At 37.9% G+C, this 17,500-nt stretch overlaps 1 protein-coding gene across 7 annotated transcripts in view; it reads left to right on the top strand.

Moving 5' to 3' along the window:
• Positions 1 to 17,500, top strand: part of pde2a (phosphodiesterase 2A) — a 202,117-nt gene that overhangs the window by 126,836 nt on the left and 57,781 nt on the right. For all 7 annotated transcript variants that reach the window (XM_082179948.1, XM_082179947.1, XM_082179950.1 and 4 more), the window contains 4 exons: positions 7,322 to 7,431; positions 13,832 to 13,887; positions 15,792 to 15,851; positions 17,251 to 17,395. In XM_082179948.1, coding sequence (XP_082036074.1) covers positions 7,322 to 7,431; positions 13,832 to 13,887; positions 15,792 to 15,851; positions 17,251 to 17,395 — 371 coding nt within the window. The remainder of the gene's footprint in view (positions 1 to 7,321; positions 7,432 to 13,831; positions 13,888 to 15,791; positions 15,852 to 17,250; positions 17,396 to 17,500) is intronic.

Raw genomic sequence — 17,500 nt, 5'->3', positions numbered from 1 at the left:
AGTTCGGCATAGTAAAAACAGTGAAATATTATTATAATGTCAAAATGTTTTCAATGTGAATATATATTAATATATGGTATATAGTAAGTGTAATTTATTCCTGTGATCAAAGCTGAATTTTAAATTAAATTAAATAATCTCACTCTCTTTTATTTGTGTGTGTGTGTGTGTGTGTGTGTGTGTGTGTGTGTGTGTGTGTGTGTGTGTGTGTGTGTGTGTGTGTTGTGTGTGTGTGTGTGTGTTTTGTATATTAGCTCTGTAATGGTGTAAATTAAAAGGCTTTTAGAAGCCAAAGTCTCTCTCTATGTCTCTCTCTCCTGAAGAATGTTCCGGAAATCTGGAAAACTGCAGAGCAGGAGGACAGACGTGATGACAGATTGTTAAACACACACTGGTCTGTCCAGTATGAAACTCTATTCGATACTGAAGGAGAAACAATCAGTCTTTAGCCTTAAAGGGATAGTTCACCCAAAAATGCAAATTAGCCCATGATTTACTCCTCCTCAACTCATGCTAGGTGTATATGACATTCTTCTGTCAGACGAACACAATCAGAGTTATATTAAAAATGTCCTGGCTCTTGCATAAAAGTGCATCTGTCCATCATAAAAGTGCATCTGTCCATCATAAAAGTGCATCTGTCCATTATAAAAGTGCATCTGTCCATCATAAAAGTGCATCTGTCCATCATAAAAGTGCATCTGTCCATCATAAAAGTGCATCTGTCCATTATAAAAGTGCATCTATCCATCATAAAAGTGCATCTATCCATCACAAAAGTGCATCTGTCCATCATAAAAGTGCATCTATCCATCATAAAAGTGCATCTGTCCATCATAAAAGTGCATCTATCCATCATAAAAGTGCATCTGTCCATCATAAAAGTGCATCTATCCATCATAAAAGTGCATCTGTCCATCATAAAAGTGCATCTATCCATCATAAAAGTGCATCTATCCATCATAAAAGTGCATCTATCCATCATAAAAGTGCATCTGTCCATCATAAAAGTGCATCTATCCATCATAAAAGTGCATCTGTCCATCATAAAAGTGCATCTAACCATCATAAAAGTGCATCTCATAAAAGTGCATCTGTCCATCATAAAAGTGCATCTGTCCATTATAAAAGTGCATCTGTCCATTATAAAAGTGCATCTGTCCATCATAAAAGTGCATCTATCCATCATAAAAGTGCATCTGTCCATCATAAAAGTGCATCTGTCCATCATAAAAGTACATCTATCCATCATAAAAGTGCATCTGTCCATTATAAAAGTGCATCTGTCCATCATAAAAGTGCGTCTGTCCATCATAAAAGTTAATCTATCCATCATAAAAGTGCATCTGTCCATCATAAAAGTGCATCTATCCATGATAAAAGTGCATCTGTCCATCATAAAAGTGCATCTGTCCATCATAAAAGTGAATCTATCCATCATAAAAGTGCATCTGTCCATCATAAAAGTGCATCTGTCCATCATAAAAGTGCATCTATCCATCATAAAAGTGCATCTGTCCATCATAAAAGTGAATCTATCCATCATAAAAGTGCATCTATCCATCATAAAAGTGCATCTATCCATGATAAAAGTGCATCTATCCATCACAAAAGTGCATCTATCCATCATAAAAGTGCATCTGTCCATCATAAAAGTGCATCTGTCCATCATAAAAGTGCATCTATCCATCATAAAAGTGCATCTGTCCATCATAAAAGTGAATCTATCCATCATAAAAGTGCATCTATCCATCATAAAAGTGCATCTATCCATGATAAAAGTGCATCTGTCCATCATAAAAGTGCATCTGTCCATCATAAAAGTGAATCTATCCATCATAAAAGTGCATCTGTCCATCATAAAAGTGCATCTGTCCATCATAAAAGTGCATCTATCCATCATAAAAGTGCATCTGTCCATCATAAAAGTGAATCTATCCATCATAAAAGTGCATCTATCCATCATAAAAGTGCATCTATCCATGATAAAAGTGCATCTATCCATCATAAAAGTGCATCTGTCCATCATAAAAGTGAATCTATCCATCATAAAAGTGCATCTTTCCATCATAAAAGTGCATCTATCCATGATAAAAGTGCATCTATCCATCATAAAAGTGCATCTGTCCATCATAAAAGTGAATCTATCCATCATAAAAGTGCATCTATCCATGATAAAAGTGCATCTGTCCATCATAAAAGTGCTTCTGTCCATCATAAAGTGCATCTGTCCATCATAAAGTGCATCTGTCCATCATAAAAGTGCATCTATCCATCATAAAAGTGCATCTGTCCATCATAAAAGTGCATCTATCCATCATAAAAGTGCATCTGTCCATTATAAAGTGCATCTGTCCATGATAAAAGTGCTTCTGTCCATCATAAAGTGCATCTATCCATCATAAAAGTGCATCTGTCCATGATAAAAGTGCATCTGTCCATCATAAAAGTGCTTCTGTCCATCATAAAAGTGCTTCTGTCCATCATAAAGTGCATCTGACCATCATAAAAGTGCATCTATCCATCATAAAAGTGCATCTGTCCATCATAAAAGTGCATCTATCCATCATAAAAGTGAATCTATCCATCATAAAAGTGCATCTGTCCATGATAAAAGTGCTTCTGTCCATCATAAAGTGCATCTATCCATCATAAGCCCCTTTCACACAGCGCTTTGAACCCGGCAAATTGCCGGCAAATTGCCAGAGCGGCTTCTGTGTGAACGCAAACTCGACCCGGGATTTATGCCGGGATCGATGCCGGGTCGGGACCTAGTAACATTGCCGTGTTCAGTCCCGGAACGCGCGCTGTGTGAACAAAAGCCGTAATAATGCCGTGTCGTAGTGATGACGCTGAAGCCGGGCTCGTTCTCCAGCTGTGAAACGGTACGTAAAGCGCAATTTTATGATCGAATCAGAGAAACAAATGCACAGGCGTGGTTTCTCGAGAGAGAGAGAGAGAGAGAGAGAGATCGCAACTCATAAGCAAACTTGAGACGCTGCTGAGATTACAAGTCACATCGATGTCACGTGTCTTTACGGCATTTTTACGGGTTGTGTGTGAACGCACTCTCTGATTCCGGAAAATCACTGGCAGTGTGAATGAACCAAAATCAAACGAACCCGGGTCAAATCCCGGGTCACTTTATCCGTGTATTTTCCGGAATCTCTGTGTGAAAGGGGCTATAAAGTGCTCCACAGGCTCTGAGGGGTTGATAAAGGCCTTCTGAAGTGAAGCCATGCATTTGTGTAAGAAAAATATCCATATTTAAAACTTTATAAAGTAAACTAACTAGCTTCTGGCCATCCGAGCATGGAAGTGGATGATGTGTAGTACAGGTGCCCTTTCGTTCTCTGGTCGCACCAGTAGTGACGTCACCGGACAGGGTTTTCACGTGTGCTTCAGACACCGGTCATGCTGGAGGGAATCAGGGAATCAAGGTGACATTCATAACACCATTTTAATAATATCTTAAACTTGTTTCAATTAGTTGCCTAGGCAACATTTTTAAGTTTTGTGTAGTTTTAGTTTTTAATCTTGCATTTATATTTATTTATTTCATTTCAAATAAAAATATTTTAAATAGTTTTAGTTTGTTCATTTTCATTTATAGTTTTTCGTATATTTATATTCTGTTGTATTTATATTATATATTTTTTAATTCAAATTCATACAGATATTTTTAAAATTTTTGGTAACACTTTATTACAGTGTCCTTGTTACATATGTTACATGTACTTACCATAGTAATAACAGTAAATTATACATAATTACATATAACTAACCCTAATCCTACCCTAACCCTATAGTAAGTACATGTAGTTGCTTAATATTACTCAGTACTTAAATATATAATTACACTGTAACAACGACACCTTAAAATAAAGCATAAACAAATTTAGTTTTAGTTAATTTTTGCTTAATGGTTTTTTTTATCTAATATTTAAACATTTTTTGTTTTATTTTTATTCCAATTAACAAGTTTTAATAGTTTTAAAAGTTTTAGGTAGCGGATTTAACCTTTTTTAATACGTCACGTAACATGAGTAAGCGTTGATTCATGTTGATTTTAAAGAAGATGTTCTTGAGAAACACAAGTGTGTGTTTGTTCAATCTTTTAGGAATCCCGTCCTCCGTGTTCACAGGATCTGTTCTCTCGTTTGATGTGGTCAGGGTGAAATCAGAGGACTTCACACACCTTTATAAGACTTCAAACAGACGCCCTGTGTGTGTGTGTGTGTGTGTGTGTGTGTGTGTGTGTGTGTGTGTGAGAGAGAGAGAGAGAGAGAGAGAGAGAGAGAGAGAGAGAGAGACGAAACAAAAGCAACAGCATCTCTCGATGTCCTCGCCAAAGATCTAAACACACACACACTCACACTCACACACACACACACACACACACACACACACACACACACACACACGGAATGAGTGTAAAACCTCTTTAAAAGGGTCCGGCAGTGGTCAGCCTGTAATCAGACTTCTGGACCTTCTCAACACACACTTCAGGTTGAGGCCAGAGACGAGACACACACACACACACACACACACACACAGACAGGGTGCAAATTGGTTTTCAGCAGCTGAATAGCTCAGGCTGTAAAGAAGCAGTGCATGATGGGAAAGCCGCCAGCGTGGAGCTGTGCTTTGCTTTCTTCCTAAAGCCCTTTAAAGTGGAACAGATCAAACTTTCCCTCGTTTACTGATTCCTTCTTTATTCCCTGCAGAGGTCGTGTTGAGAATCAAATCCCAGCGCACTGCGACAGCACTGGAGCGCTACAGTAATCAGCTCATTTGTCCAACAGAACATTACATCATCGTGCTTTAGTTTGTTCATCCGAGTGAGTCAGTTCGTTCCAGTGGCCTGAGTCACTGATTCACTGAGTCACTGATTCACTGAGTCACTGATTCACTGAGTCACTGATTCACTGAGTCACTGATTCATACAGTGTAAAAAATGAATCATGGGTCTTGTAATTTTCATTTAAAAAATGAAGGTGATAATTAAATATATATATATATTATTAAGAAAAGTGAGGTTCAGTGTTGTATAGAACATATAGAATACTTCACCACTGATAAAACTAAGAGATACATTTCCTAATTTTTTAAGGAAACACACACAGTTTTGAGGCTTTGAATTGAGGAACCGATTAAGCTGATAAAAGGAAGGCTATTTATTATAGGAGAATTAGTTCAATTATGCGGTTTTATTTAGAGACGGCGTTGTTAGTTCCCAGCATGCTTTGCTCATGGATGGAAATGGAGAGTAAATATTGAAATGAACTGTGATTTCATGTGTTTTTGAGTGAAGGGAAACATCTGTTAATGTTTAATGTTCAGTTATGTCTGATATGTTGATGGTTACCATTATGCAGAAGAGTAGAGCTGATGGTTAGGTTGTGAATAACTATACTAATAATATGAAATATGTTGCTTTGTTCAATAAGCAATAACTTCATGTGTGTTTCTGTTCTGTGTTAGCGGTGTACATTACAGTCTATTAATTATACAATATAACTCAGTCAAATATAAACAGGTCATTTCCATTCACTCTAAATCACATACTTTTCAGAGTCAACTTAAGTAAAAAAAATTTAAAAAAAACTAATTTCGCTAAAAATATTAAATATATTTTGTCATAAACTTAATAATTTAGGGGATTTTACATGATTTATTCAGGTAGATTCTATTAAATAAACCAAGCCTTAAAAACTACTCAAAAATGTCATGTGTAATATTGTTACCATATATATATATATATATTTTTTTTTTTTTTGTAAATAGCACAACATTGTTTTATAATGAATATTGTTCATACATCTCTTGCATTTGATTTCTTTTTGTAGATTAGTATTAGTATTTTTATTTTAGTGCTGGGCAGCAATTAATCACAAGAAATCACATCAAAAATAAAAGTTTGTATTTACATATGTGTGTGTGCTGTGTGTAATTATTCTGTCTATATATTTAATATTTGCATGTATATACTGTATATATATTATACATAATTTCTATTATTATATACATTTTTATATATAAATAACACATTTTTCTTTAATATATACATGCATATGTGTGTATTTACATATACAAAATAATTATACACCGTACACACACACATATTAAACACAAACTTTTATTTTTATCGCGATTAATCGCAATTAATCGAACTTATTCATTTATATTTTTTTATATAAATTATAAATAACAAATATATAATGGTATTAACTAACATTAAAAAAGATGAATAAAATACTGTACCAAATGTGTTGCTTATTATTAATGTTAGTTAATGCATTAATAATGGGATCTTATTGTAAAGTGTAGCCAATATGCTTTATTTACAGATAAATATTCTTAAGTTTAATATTATTGTGAGTCTAATTGAGACTCTCATTGTTTATGTGCATGATGAATATCCCTGTCCTCTGTGCTTTAAAATGTAATTAAGTAAACTGTAATTAAAATATTATGCATTATGCAGTTCATTAACGTTCTGAAACAGTGCAGACTTGCATTTCAGTCCAGTGTGTGTGTGTGTGTGTGTGTGTGTGTGTGTGTGTGTGTGTGTGTGAGTGTGAGTGTGTGTGTGTGTGTGTGTGTGTGTGTGTGTGTGTGTGTGTGTGTGTGTGTGTGTGTGTGTGTGTGTGTGTGTGTGTGTGTGTGTGTGTGTGTGTGTGTGTGTGTGTGTGTGTGAGTGTGTGTGTGAGAGTGTGTGTGTGAGTGTGTGTGTGTGTGTGTGTGTGTGTGTGTGTGTGTGTGTGTGTGTGTGTGTGTGTGTGTGTGTGTGTGTGTGTGAGAGTGTGTGAGTGTGTGTGTGTGTGTGTGTGTGTGTGTGTGTGTGTGTGTGTGTGTGTGTGTGTGTGTGTGTGTGAGTGTGTGTGTGAGAGTGTGTGTGTGTGTGTGTGTGTGTGTGTGTGTGTGTGTGTGTGTGTGTGTGTGTGTGTGTGTGTGTGTGTGTGTGTGTGTGTGTGAATGTTGTGACGTAACGAGAAGGAGATGTTGGCTGATGTTACTTCTGCTTTATTTGTTGCACTGGAGATGGAAGGTCAGGTTGAGAACACTGCATGCTGGGATACAGTATCGGTCTTGCACTCTGTAATTTATGATGAATGTAGTGAAATATAGAGAATAAAACATTCATTATGCAGAAATAACTCCAGTACGTCTGTTAGAACAGCTTATGCTGGGAGATTTAACTTGGTAACTGAGTTTTTGCTTTTGTGCAATTAAGTGTTTATTTATTCAAGCGATGAGATGATCATTATTGTGTGTGTGTGTGTGTGTGTGTGTGTGTGTGTGTGTGTGTGTGTTTCAGAGACGCGGTTAACCAGCAGAAGAGACTCGTGTGTGTCGGTCTCTCGTCATCAGAACTACACGAGAAACACAGGAGCGCACTGACCACACCACTGCCTCCTGATAAACGAGGTGTGTGTGTGTGTGTGTGTGTGTGTGTGTGTGTGTGTGTGTGTGTGTGTGTGAGTGTGTGTGTGTGTGTGTGTGTGAGAGAGAGAGTGTGTGTGTGTGTGAGAGAGAGAGTGTGTGTGTGTGTGTGTGTGTGTGTGTGTGTGTGTGTGTGTGTGTGTGTGTGTGTGTGTGTGTGTGTGTGTGAGAGAGAGTGTGTGTGTGTGTGTGTGTGTGTGTTTGTGTGTGTGTGTGTGTGTGTGTGTGTGTGAACAAGTGAACCTGATTACACGCAGCACTGTTAAATCAAAGAAACAATATGATAATGTAAGAAGTTTTAATTGAGAGATTTACACTGATGAACGTTTAGACACTTTCATCAGATTTTCCCATTTTTCATCTCTCTCTCTCTCTCTCTCTCTCTCTCTCTCTCTCTCTCTCTCTCTCTCTCTCTCTCTCTCTCTCTCACTTCCGGTGCGAGTGTTTGGAGTGTGTGGGAGTTGAGCGCGCGTTTGTGAGAGCGATTGTGAAACCTTCGTTTCTATTTTTTTCCTTTATTTTCTTTTCTTTTTCTTTTTCCTTCTTTTTTTCTTTTTTTCTCTTTCTTCCCCCTCGCCTATACGTCTTTTTGTTTCGTTATTAATTAACTTGCGCGGTTTTCGGACGCCGGTATGGCGTCTGTTTCCGTGCAAGGAACGCCAACTCTGTCACTCCGTAATGGGTGCAAGTGTGTACCAGAACCCGGAGTGACGGTGGAAGAGTTGCTGTTGATTATAGGAGAGCAGGTTGGTTTCGAGAACATTATTTCGGCCTCACGGATGAACAAAGCTGTCGTTATGTTTTTAAAATCAGACTCCTTGGTCAATCAGTTGACTGTGAGCGGAATGTGGGTGAAAGAAAAGTTTGTTTCGATAACCCCGCTGTCTGCTCCAGCAACGAAAATTATAATCTCGAACGTCCCACCTTTTATACCTAATGAGATCTTAACGAAAGAACTGCAGAGGTTTGGAAAGATTGCAAGCCCCGTCAGAATGATCCCCCTTGGATGTAGAAATAACGCGCTAAAACATGTTCTTTCTTTTAGGCGCCAGGTTTTAATGTTTTTGAGCTCACAGGATCGTAGTCTAGAAGTCTCTTTCCGCGTCAATCATATGAATAATACGTATATGGTTTACGCCAGCACTGAGAGCTTAAAGTGTTTTGAATGTGGTGAGTTGGGCCATAAACGCTTCGCTTGTCCACGTAAAGATGATCAGCGCGCGTCCACATCTGATGTGATCAGTGATGATGTAAACAATACCGGGATTACTGATCAGCAAACGAGTGAAAGTGATGAACAGAGGAATGCGGAGCAGAGTGAAGGAGCCACAGAGCAGGACAAGATGGAGGAGGTGAGTGAGATTAATGTCAATGCTAAGAGTGTGGAGCAACCTGGATGCAGTTATGTTTCTGGTAAATCTAGAAATGTATTGGATAATACTGATAAGAGAGAGGATCAGAGTAGTGTGGAAGATGTGTGTGAAGTGGATAGTGTAGCACAGGCTGAGGACTTAGAGGACAATATGGCAGATGAGATGGATGGTTTTTCTCAGTGTACTGATGATGGAGATGATGAGCAGTGGTCAGAGGCCTTAGGAGGAACTGATAAAGATCTGTATACTGTTGAGCAAATTAATGCATTTCTTGATAAAACAAAAGGCAAAGCTGGTGTTGATGTAACTAACTTCTTCCCTGACATTGAGAAGTTTATTGCTTCGGTTATATGGGCTAGGAAAACGAGCAACTATGATGATCTTTCGCAACAGAAGCGGTTTCGTCTTAAGAAGCACATTACTGCTCTCAGACGAGGCAAAGGGACAGGGAAAGCGAGGGGGAAAACTAAATAATCTAAATGGTTTATATCTTTTCTTTCTGGTTTTCTTTCTTTCTTTTCCCCTTGTCCATGGAGATTTTGAGGGTGGGATCAATTAATATAAATGGATTGAGGGACAGGAGAAAGAAAGGGTTATTATCAGAAATTTTTCGATTGAAAGATTTGAGTGTTGTCTTTTTGCAAGAAACACATAGCAGTCAAGACAATGAAATTGATTGGGGCTTGTGGTGGGAAGGAGATAGAATTCTTAGTCATGGAACTAATGTAAGTGCTGGAGTAGCTGTGCTGTTTTCCCCTGCTCTCAAAACAAAAATAAATATTTTATCTAAAGATGAAGTGGTACCAGGGAGACTTTTGACTGTAAGAGCTGAAATTATGAATCTAAATTTCTTTTTTGTAAACATTTATGCCCCTAATATAGGAGCAGACAGAGTACAGCTTTTTAATAAACTAGAGAAGATTTTAAAACAAAAGCAGGATGGTGATCTCATTGTGTTAGGGGGAGATTGGAATTGCACGCTAGACTTTGTGCGAGACAGGAATGGGGAAGAACCTCATTCACAGTCAGCTTTTTGTTTGGCTAAAATAATTAAAAATCTAAAATACTCAGATGTATGGAGAGAGCGCAATTTATTAACACGCCAGTATACGTGGATGAAAGTTACCAATGGCAGTGTTTCTGGAGCACGTTTAGACCGTTTTTATATTTCACATAACATGAGAAATAAGATTGTTAACACAAATATCTTCCCTACGGCTATTTCTGACCATAATCTTATCACTTTTGAGTGTATCCTGACTGAAAGGAAGCATACTAGCTATTACTGGCATTTTAATGTTAAATTCTTGGAAGATAAACATTTTTGTGAGAATTTTTATTTTTTTTGGGAAAACTGGAAGAATGAAAAATGTCTTTATGAAAATGTTATTCAGTGGTGGGAAGTTGGCAAAGCGCACATTAGAGATTTTTGTCAACAGTATGCATCTCATACCTCTTTGATTTTTAAGAAGACACTAGTAATGTTGGAAAAAGAGATTATAGACATTGAAAAGAGTATGCATGATAATAATGATGATGGAGATCTACAAGCTCTGTGGACTGAAAGGAAAAATCAGTTAAGCTCTTTCTTAAATGAAAAAGTTAAAGGAGCTCTCGTAAGAAGTCGGTTCTTAACAACAAGAGACATGGATGGACCTTCTTCTTTTTTCTTTAACTTGGAGCGAAAAGCAGGCCAAGAAAAATTGATGTATGTTTTAAAGGACAATAATGGACACAACACCTCAGATCCAGAAGTGATGCGCAAACTTGCGGTGGATTTTTATTCTAATTTATATGCTGCTGAAAATTCAGATGAACTGTGCAGAAATCAACTTCTACAAGATCTTCCTGTCCTGACATTAGAACATAAGGATATTTTAGAGACTGAACTTACATTTGCAGAGGTTACTGCTGCTGTTATGGGACTTTCCTCAGGACGAACCCCTGGACTTGATGGGTTACCTGCTGAATTTTATAAGTTTTTTTGGAATATCATTGGTGATGATTATTTTGAGGTGATCCAAAAATGTATTAATGATGGAATTCTTCCTTTGAGTTCTCAGAGGGCAGTTTTAACGTTACTCCCAAAAAAAGGTGACCTAACTCTTTTAAAGAACTGGAGACCTATAGCAATTCTAGGCTCTGATTACAAAATTTTTTCAAAATGTCTGGCCAGCAGGGTAAACGGTATACTATATACAATTATACATAGAGATCAATCTTATTGTGTAAAAAAAAGATCTATGATAGACAATTTGCATCTGGTACGTGATACTTTTGATTTTGCTTCTCATAATAATGCTAATTTGGGTTTTTTGTCATTGGACCAGGAAAAGGCCTTTGACAGAGTTGATCACACTTTTCTTTTTGATACCTTAAAAGCTTTTGGTTTTGGGGAGAAGTTTATTTCCAAAATAAGACTGCTGTATGCTGGAGCACAATGCATGATTAAAATAGCTGGTGGCCTCAGTACTCCTGTAAAAGTTAACAGAGGCATTAGGCAGGGCTGTCCTATATCAGGTCAACTTTACAGTATAGTCATTGAGCCTTTACTATGTAAATTAAGAGAACATCTAACAGGTCTACAAGTCAATTCACTGGAGTTTAAGAGTCGTATCCAACTCTCCGCTTATGCAGATGACGTCACAGTTTTAATTAAAAATCATAGTGATGTTCAATGTTTAAAAATGGCTTTGGAATGTTATGGGAAAGCTTCCTCAGCCAAAATTAATTGGCAAAAAAGTGAAGCTGTGTGGTGTGGTCAGGACTCGAGTAGTCCATCACTTCCTGGTGGTTTGCTGTGGGGGAAAGCAGGGTTCAAATATTTAGGAGTCTTTTTAGGGACAGACGAATATAGGAATAAAAATTGGGAGGGCCTAGTGGAGAAAGTGTGTGCTCGGTTGTCTCACTGGAAATGGTTGCTGCCCCAGCTGTCCTATAGGGGGAGAATCCTGGTCTGTAACAACCTGGTTGCATCATCTCTGTGGCATAAAATGATGATCCTAGAGCCTCCAGAAGACCTGGTTAGAAGGATTCAACGGTGCCTGGTGGACTTCTTCTGGTCAGGACAGCACTGGCTGAAGGCACCAGTGCTTTATCTGCCACTACAGGAAGGAGGACAAGGGCTGGTGGACATTGGAGCAAGAGTCAGAGCTTTTAGACTCCAGACGGCTCAGAGACTGTTGTATGGGGAGGATGTAAGCTGGGCTGGAATAGCCTGCACCCTCCTGAAGAGAGCGGGCAACATGGGATTTGACCGTCACTTATTTCTTATGGACATTGAGAAACTAGACCTGAGCGGATTGACATCGTTTTATAGATCAATGTTAAAAACATGGACTTTTTTCTGTTTCTCTCGGCAGCCAAATGGTGTGAATGGACTATGGCTGAGAGAAGAACCACTGATTTTTAATCCTGTACTTGATTTGGATGGTTTTAAATCTGTTTCCCTCATTAAAGCGTTGCGGAATGCAAGTTTTACTAAAATTGGACACTTTGTTTCTGAAGAGGGATGGATTTCTGCTGAGAACCTGGCTTTAAAAATGGGCTTAAGGTCAGTTCGTGTGGCAGAGAGACTGTTGACTCAAATTTATGAGTTTTTACCAAAAGACTATAGAGACTCTTTAGAGACACCTGTTGGAGAAGAGGAGATTTCTGTCTTTCCAGAGTTGCTTTTTTCACCTGATATCAGAACATGGCAAGAAATGGAGGATGGTTTGCTTTCCTTTAAGACATCTCAACTTGGACTTTTTAGCAACGCTGGAAAGAAAACTATTTATGGACTGTGTGTAAAGGTGACACATCTTCTGCAGTTGCAGAGTGTGAGAGAGACTAAATGGCATGAGATCTTTGGGCCAGGCGCTTCCCCTAAAGGCTGCTGGAGGACCCTGTACAAATCCCCCATTGAGAAAAGAACTGGGGACTTGCAATGGAGGATTGTGCATGGTATAATAGCCACAAACAGACACAGAGCACACCTTGACCCACAGGTTGGGGAGGGTTGTCCTTTTTGTGGAGTACTAGAAACAGTCTTCCATTTATTTTTTAATTGTGTGAGATTACAACATCTATTTATTAAAATGGAAGAGTGGTGTCAAACCCTGGGGGAAGTTTTTACGCCTGAAATGTTTATTTATGGGCCTAAGTATAGTAAAAATAAAAGGGAGAGCCATGTTTTATTAAATTATCTATTTGGGCAAGCAAAGATGGCCATATGGTTGACAAGGAAAAGTAAATTGAGCGACAAGGGTTCAACTGATGTCTTTTTAGTATTAAAGGGATTAATAAAATCCCGTATCAATATTGAGTACAGTTATTATAAATTGATAAATGATCTGGAGAGTTTCAAATATAGATGGGAAGTTAAGCAGTGTATTTGTGAAGTTGACTCTGATGAATGTTTACAAATTTATATTTGAGTAATGTCGTCTTGGGGAAAAAAAACTAATAATTGTGATTTTTCATTTTTTTCTATTTGTTCTTTTTTATTTTTTTATATTTTTTTTGCTTTGTAATGTTCACCTAATTTTTTAATTTTTGTATTAAAGAGACCCTTAAAAGTCAAAAAGTCTCTCTCTCTCTCTCTCTCTCTCTCTCTCTTACTCTTTTCTAGTTCCCATGGTGACTAACTCTATCTAGTACTATTTTTACCAGTGTAACAATGCAGTCTTCAGACAGCAAATTTAAAGAAACTGTGTGTTAGTGTGTGTGTGTGTGTGTGTGTGTGTGTGTGTGTGTGAGCAAATGCCAGTAAATTGACTATTTTAACATTTAAACATCCATCGCAGTCTCTTTCCCTTTAGATTCATTACTGTAAATGTGTTTTTGTGTGTTTTACACATGAATCTGAAATGATTGTGTACTTTGATGATTAATGATTGTGATTAAGTTGTGTTGAATCTGAAGCGTCTCTCTCTCTCTCTCTCTCTCTCTCTCTCTCTCTCTCTCTCTCTCTCTCTCTCTCTCTCTCTCTCTCTCTCTCTCTCTCTCTCTCGCTCTCTCTCTCTCTCTAGTTCTCATCATACCGTTAGTGGACCTTGAAGAAGCCAAGGTTATATCTCTGATTTTGGTAAGTTCTCTCTCTCTCTCTCTCTCTCCTCTCTCTCTCTCTCTCTCTCTCTCTCTCTCTCTCTCTCTCTCTCTCTCTCTCTCTGTCTCTCTCTCTCTTTCCTAAGTTTAGACGAACGAATGTCAGTTTTTTTTTTTTCGTGTGGAAATATGTAATAGCTCTTTATTTTTAACGAGTTGCCCAATGTTGCGGCTTTACAGCCGACATTAGTCCAATTAAAGTGTTTATTTCTAATTGCGTAATAAAACGTTATGATTGTCTGAGAGTTTTGAGTGCAGGGGAGACGCTTCAGTGCGGCGACAGAGAGCATGGCTAGTGACGGACTGTATCAGAGCTCCTATAGGCTCTTCAGGTTACTGACGGAAGGAAACACAACATGAGCTGGAGCTTCTAATACAGAATAAACTCTAATGTAAATGTCAATTCATCTCGTCACCGTTAAAAAAGAGCTTTTGCATCAAATTCTCCACCTTTAATAAAACATTTCAAGACATTTCCTGTCAAACTCCAGATATTTGTATGTTGAATTAATAAAATGTATATAATAATATATAAATATATAATCATAGATCAATGAATCATCAGTGAACTGACTTCAGCTGGACTGTGATGATATTCTCTTCTAGACACAAACTCTGTTGCATTATTCTCCTGTAATCTCTATAAAGCGGCTGTGAAACACTCTGTACTGTAAAGCGGTGACTTGACAAAATATAAGCAAGCAATTTCTCCCAAATATCAACAAATTGATTTTGTTCAACAAGCAAAGATGTAATCTTAAGTGATGTTCAGTTTAAACACAGTATTGCTCGTGTTGTTTGAACCGAAGCCACGGCAGAACGACATCAGAGGGTTTCGTTAGTGGATGAATCTGTGCTTTAATGAATCGGGAGAGTCAATGATTCAATGACTCGTTCATAAACACAGACACTTGCTTTGTTACTGAATGAACGAATGAATGAGTGAATGATTCAATGACTCACTCATTAAGACAGGTAATCGTCGCCACCTACTGGCGGTTTTAGTTCATTCTTTTAAAAGTATCACTTCGTTTTACCATCATTTCGACTGAACATTTTTGTATTTAAAACATTATCTCATAACATTATTTATGCCATTGTAATTGCATTCATGCTTCCTTCATTTGATCAAACATACAGTAAAACTGTGAAATATTACTCCAGTGTAAATCATCTGATCTCTATGTGAATATATAGTAAAGTGTAATTTATTCCTGTGATCAAAGCTGAATGTTCAACATCATTACTCCAGTCTTCAGTGTCACATGATCCTTCAGAAATCACTCTAATATGATGATCTGATGATCAACAAACAGTTATGATTATTATCAGTGTTGACATTTTTTTCAATCTGTGAGAAATTAGATTTTTCAGGATTCTTTGATGAATGGTGTTGGTGTGAAGTTTATAAGAACATAATTTATTTGAAATATAATCTTTCATAACATTATAAATGTCTTTACTGTCACTTTTGATCAAATTAATGCGTCCTTGATGAATAAAAGTATTAATTTCAACAGTTTCTCAACAGTATTTGGATCAGAGCTAGTTTCACTTCATTTCAGTCCTTTAGTGTCGGTACTATTAGATCAGCCGCTGTGTCTCATGGGAAATGTGTGTGTGTGTGTGTGTGTGTGTGTGTGTGTTGAGTGTCTCTCTGGGACTCTTGCAGACAGACTCGGGGTCAAAGGTCACAGTGTGACCCCTAAAATAAATGGAGCAAATCGCCAGAGGACGAGTGTGTGTGTGTGTGTGTGTGTGTGTGTGTGTGTGTGTGTGTGTGTGTGTGTGTGTGTGTGTGTGTGGCAGAAATAGAGCAGGTGGTTTGCTGAGGGAAGTAATGGATTGTGTGATGTGTTTGACACACTGTGACTCTCTCCACAGCTCTGCTGTAAAGCGCTGACAGAACAAGACGAACAAAACCTCAACGTCCTGGAGAAACACGTAAGACACGAGACCAACACACACACACACACACACACACACACACACACACACACACACACACACACACACAGAGAACATATAGAGCTTAACCGTCTGGTGCTCTTCACGTGTCGGTCAAAAATGACAGAATTTCAATTAAATGAATGTACCATTTTTTTGTTCGATAATGTTTTTATTTTATTTAATATTTTGTATTTTTAGGGGATTTTATGGTACTAAATTATATTTGCGCTGTATTTATAATCCATTTATTCACTTCTTGAGCATAGACCTGAAAATCTAGAGCGACAGACTGAAGTTTGATCTCTTCAGAGACGACACTTGGCAGATTATTGATGAAGTGAAAAAAGTTTTGAAAAAAGTGAACTTAAAAAAGGTTAAAGAATTTTACGTTTATTGTTATGAAAAATTTGCAAAAATACTATTCTCAATTTTTAAATGAAATATATATTTTCAAAATCATGTTTTACTCTAAAACTGTGATAAAATCAAAGCCATAAATCTAAACTCGCTGTGTTTCAAATATCTGATAAATGCTCTTTCAGTGAGAGTGTGTTCATCTGCAGTACCGAACGCTTCCACTAGAGGAAACTCTCTCATTCATTTCCAACGCGTCATTTCAGACTGCGAGAAACACAAGTGTGAATATTGTTTCTAATCATGTCCATGATTTTTTTGTGTGTGTGTGTTCACACAGCAAGTGCCACTTTTACCAAGTTTTGTACCATTCTGATGAAGTAAAAAACACAAACACAAACACAGATGTAGAATTGACTGGAGAGCGGCGGCTCTGTAGTATTTCGTCTCTTTCATCCTCATGTTTATCTCAGTGGAGTCAAAAGCCAAGCTTTCTCGTTCTCCTCAGGTTTTATTTGAGGTGATGAGGGTCCAAAAGCTTTCATCATACTACCATCATCATCATCAGAACACACACACACAGACACACACACACACAGACACACACACACTCCACAGAGCTTTGATTCTGTTGATTAGAGAAGCAATTTAACATCAGACGCTTTAAAAGCATCGTATGAACAGGAGAGCAAACGAAACGCGAATGAAAGGACAGAGTCTCGAGAGAAAGAGAAAGAAACAGCAGAAGTCGATTTGTTGAATAGAAGTTTGTAATATGATGTATTCTCTTTTACTGTACGATATAATGGTCGTGTCTTCTGATCCCGTGGCTTTAAAACACCCGATGTGAAGAAACACTCAGTATTTCACTCTCTGGATCCGCTCTGTTAATTAAACGCTTGATGTGTTTCTGTGAGATGAAGAACAGAAGCGGAGGAATGAAGGAGAGAGAGAGACTGTGGTCCTCCATTAGCTGTGTTTGCCCTCGTAATGTACGCAAACGCGTGTGTGTGTGTGTGTGTGTGTGTGTGTCCATCAGCTCACCGTGGCGTGTAAGAGAGTGAGAAACATGCAGAGATGCTCCAAACGGCCACACGGTCATCAATCCCACAATGCACCAGTGGAGCCCAAACCACAGCCAGACGACTACAGAGAACTTGACAGCAAGATCTTACAGCTGTGTGGTAAACACACACACACACACACACACACACACACACACACACACACACACACACACACACACACACACACACATGTCTGGTTCACTATCTTTGTGGGGACTCTCC

The sequence above is a fragment of the Leuciscus leuciscus genome, assembly GCF_965113295.1.
Source record: "Leuciscus leuciscus genome assembly, chromosome: 9".
Classification (NCBI taxonomy): Eukaryota; Metazoa; Chordata; class Actinopteri; order Cypriniformes; family Leuciscidae; genus Leuciscus; species Leuciscus leuciscus.
This window is presented reverse-complemented; position numbering and strand designations above follow the sequence as displayed.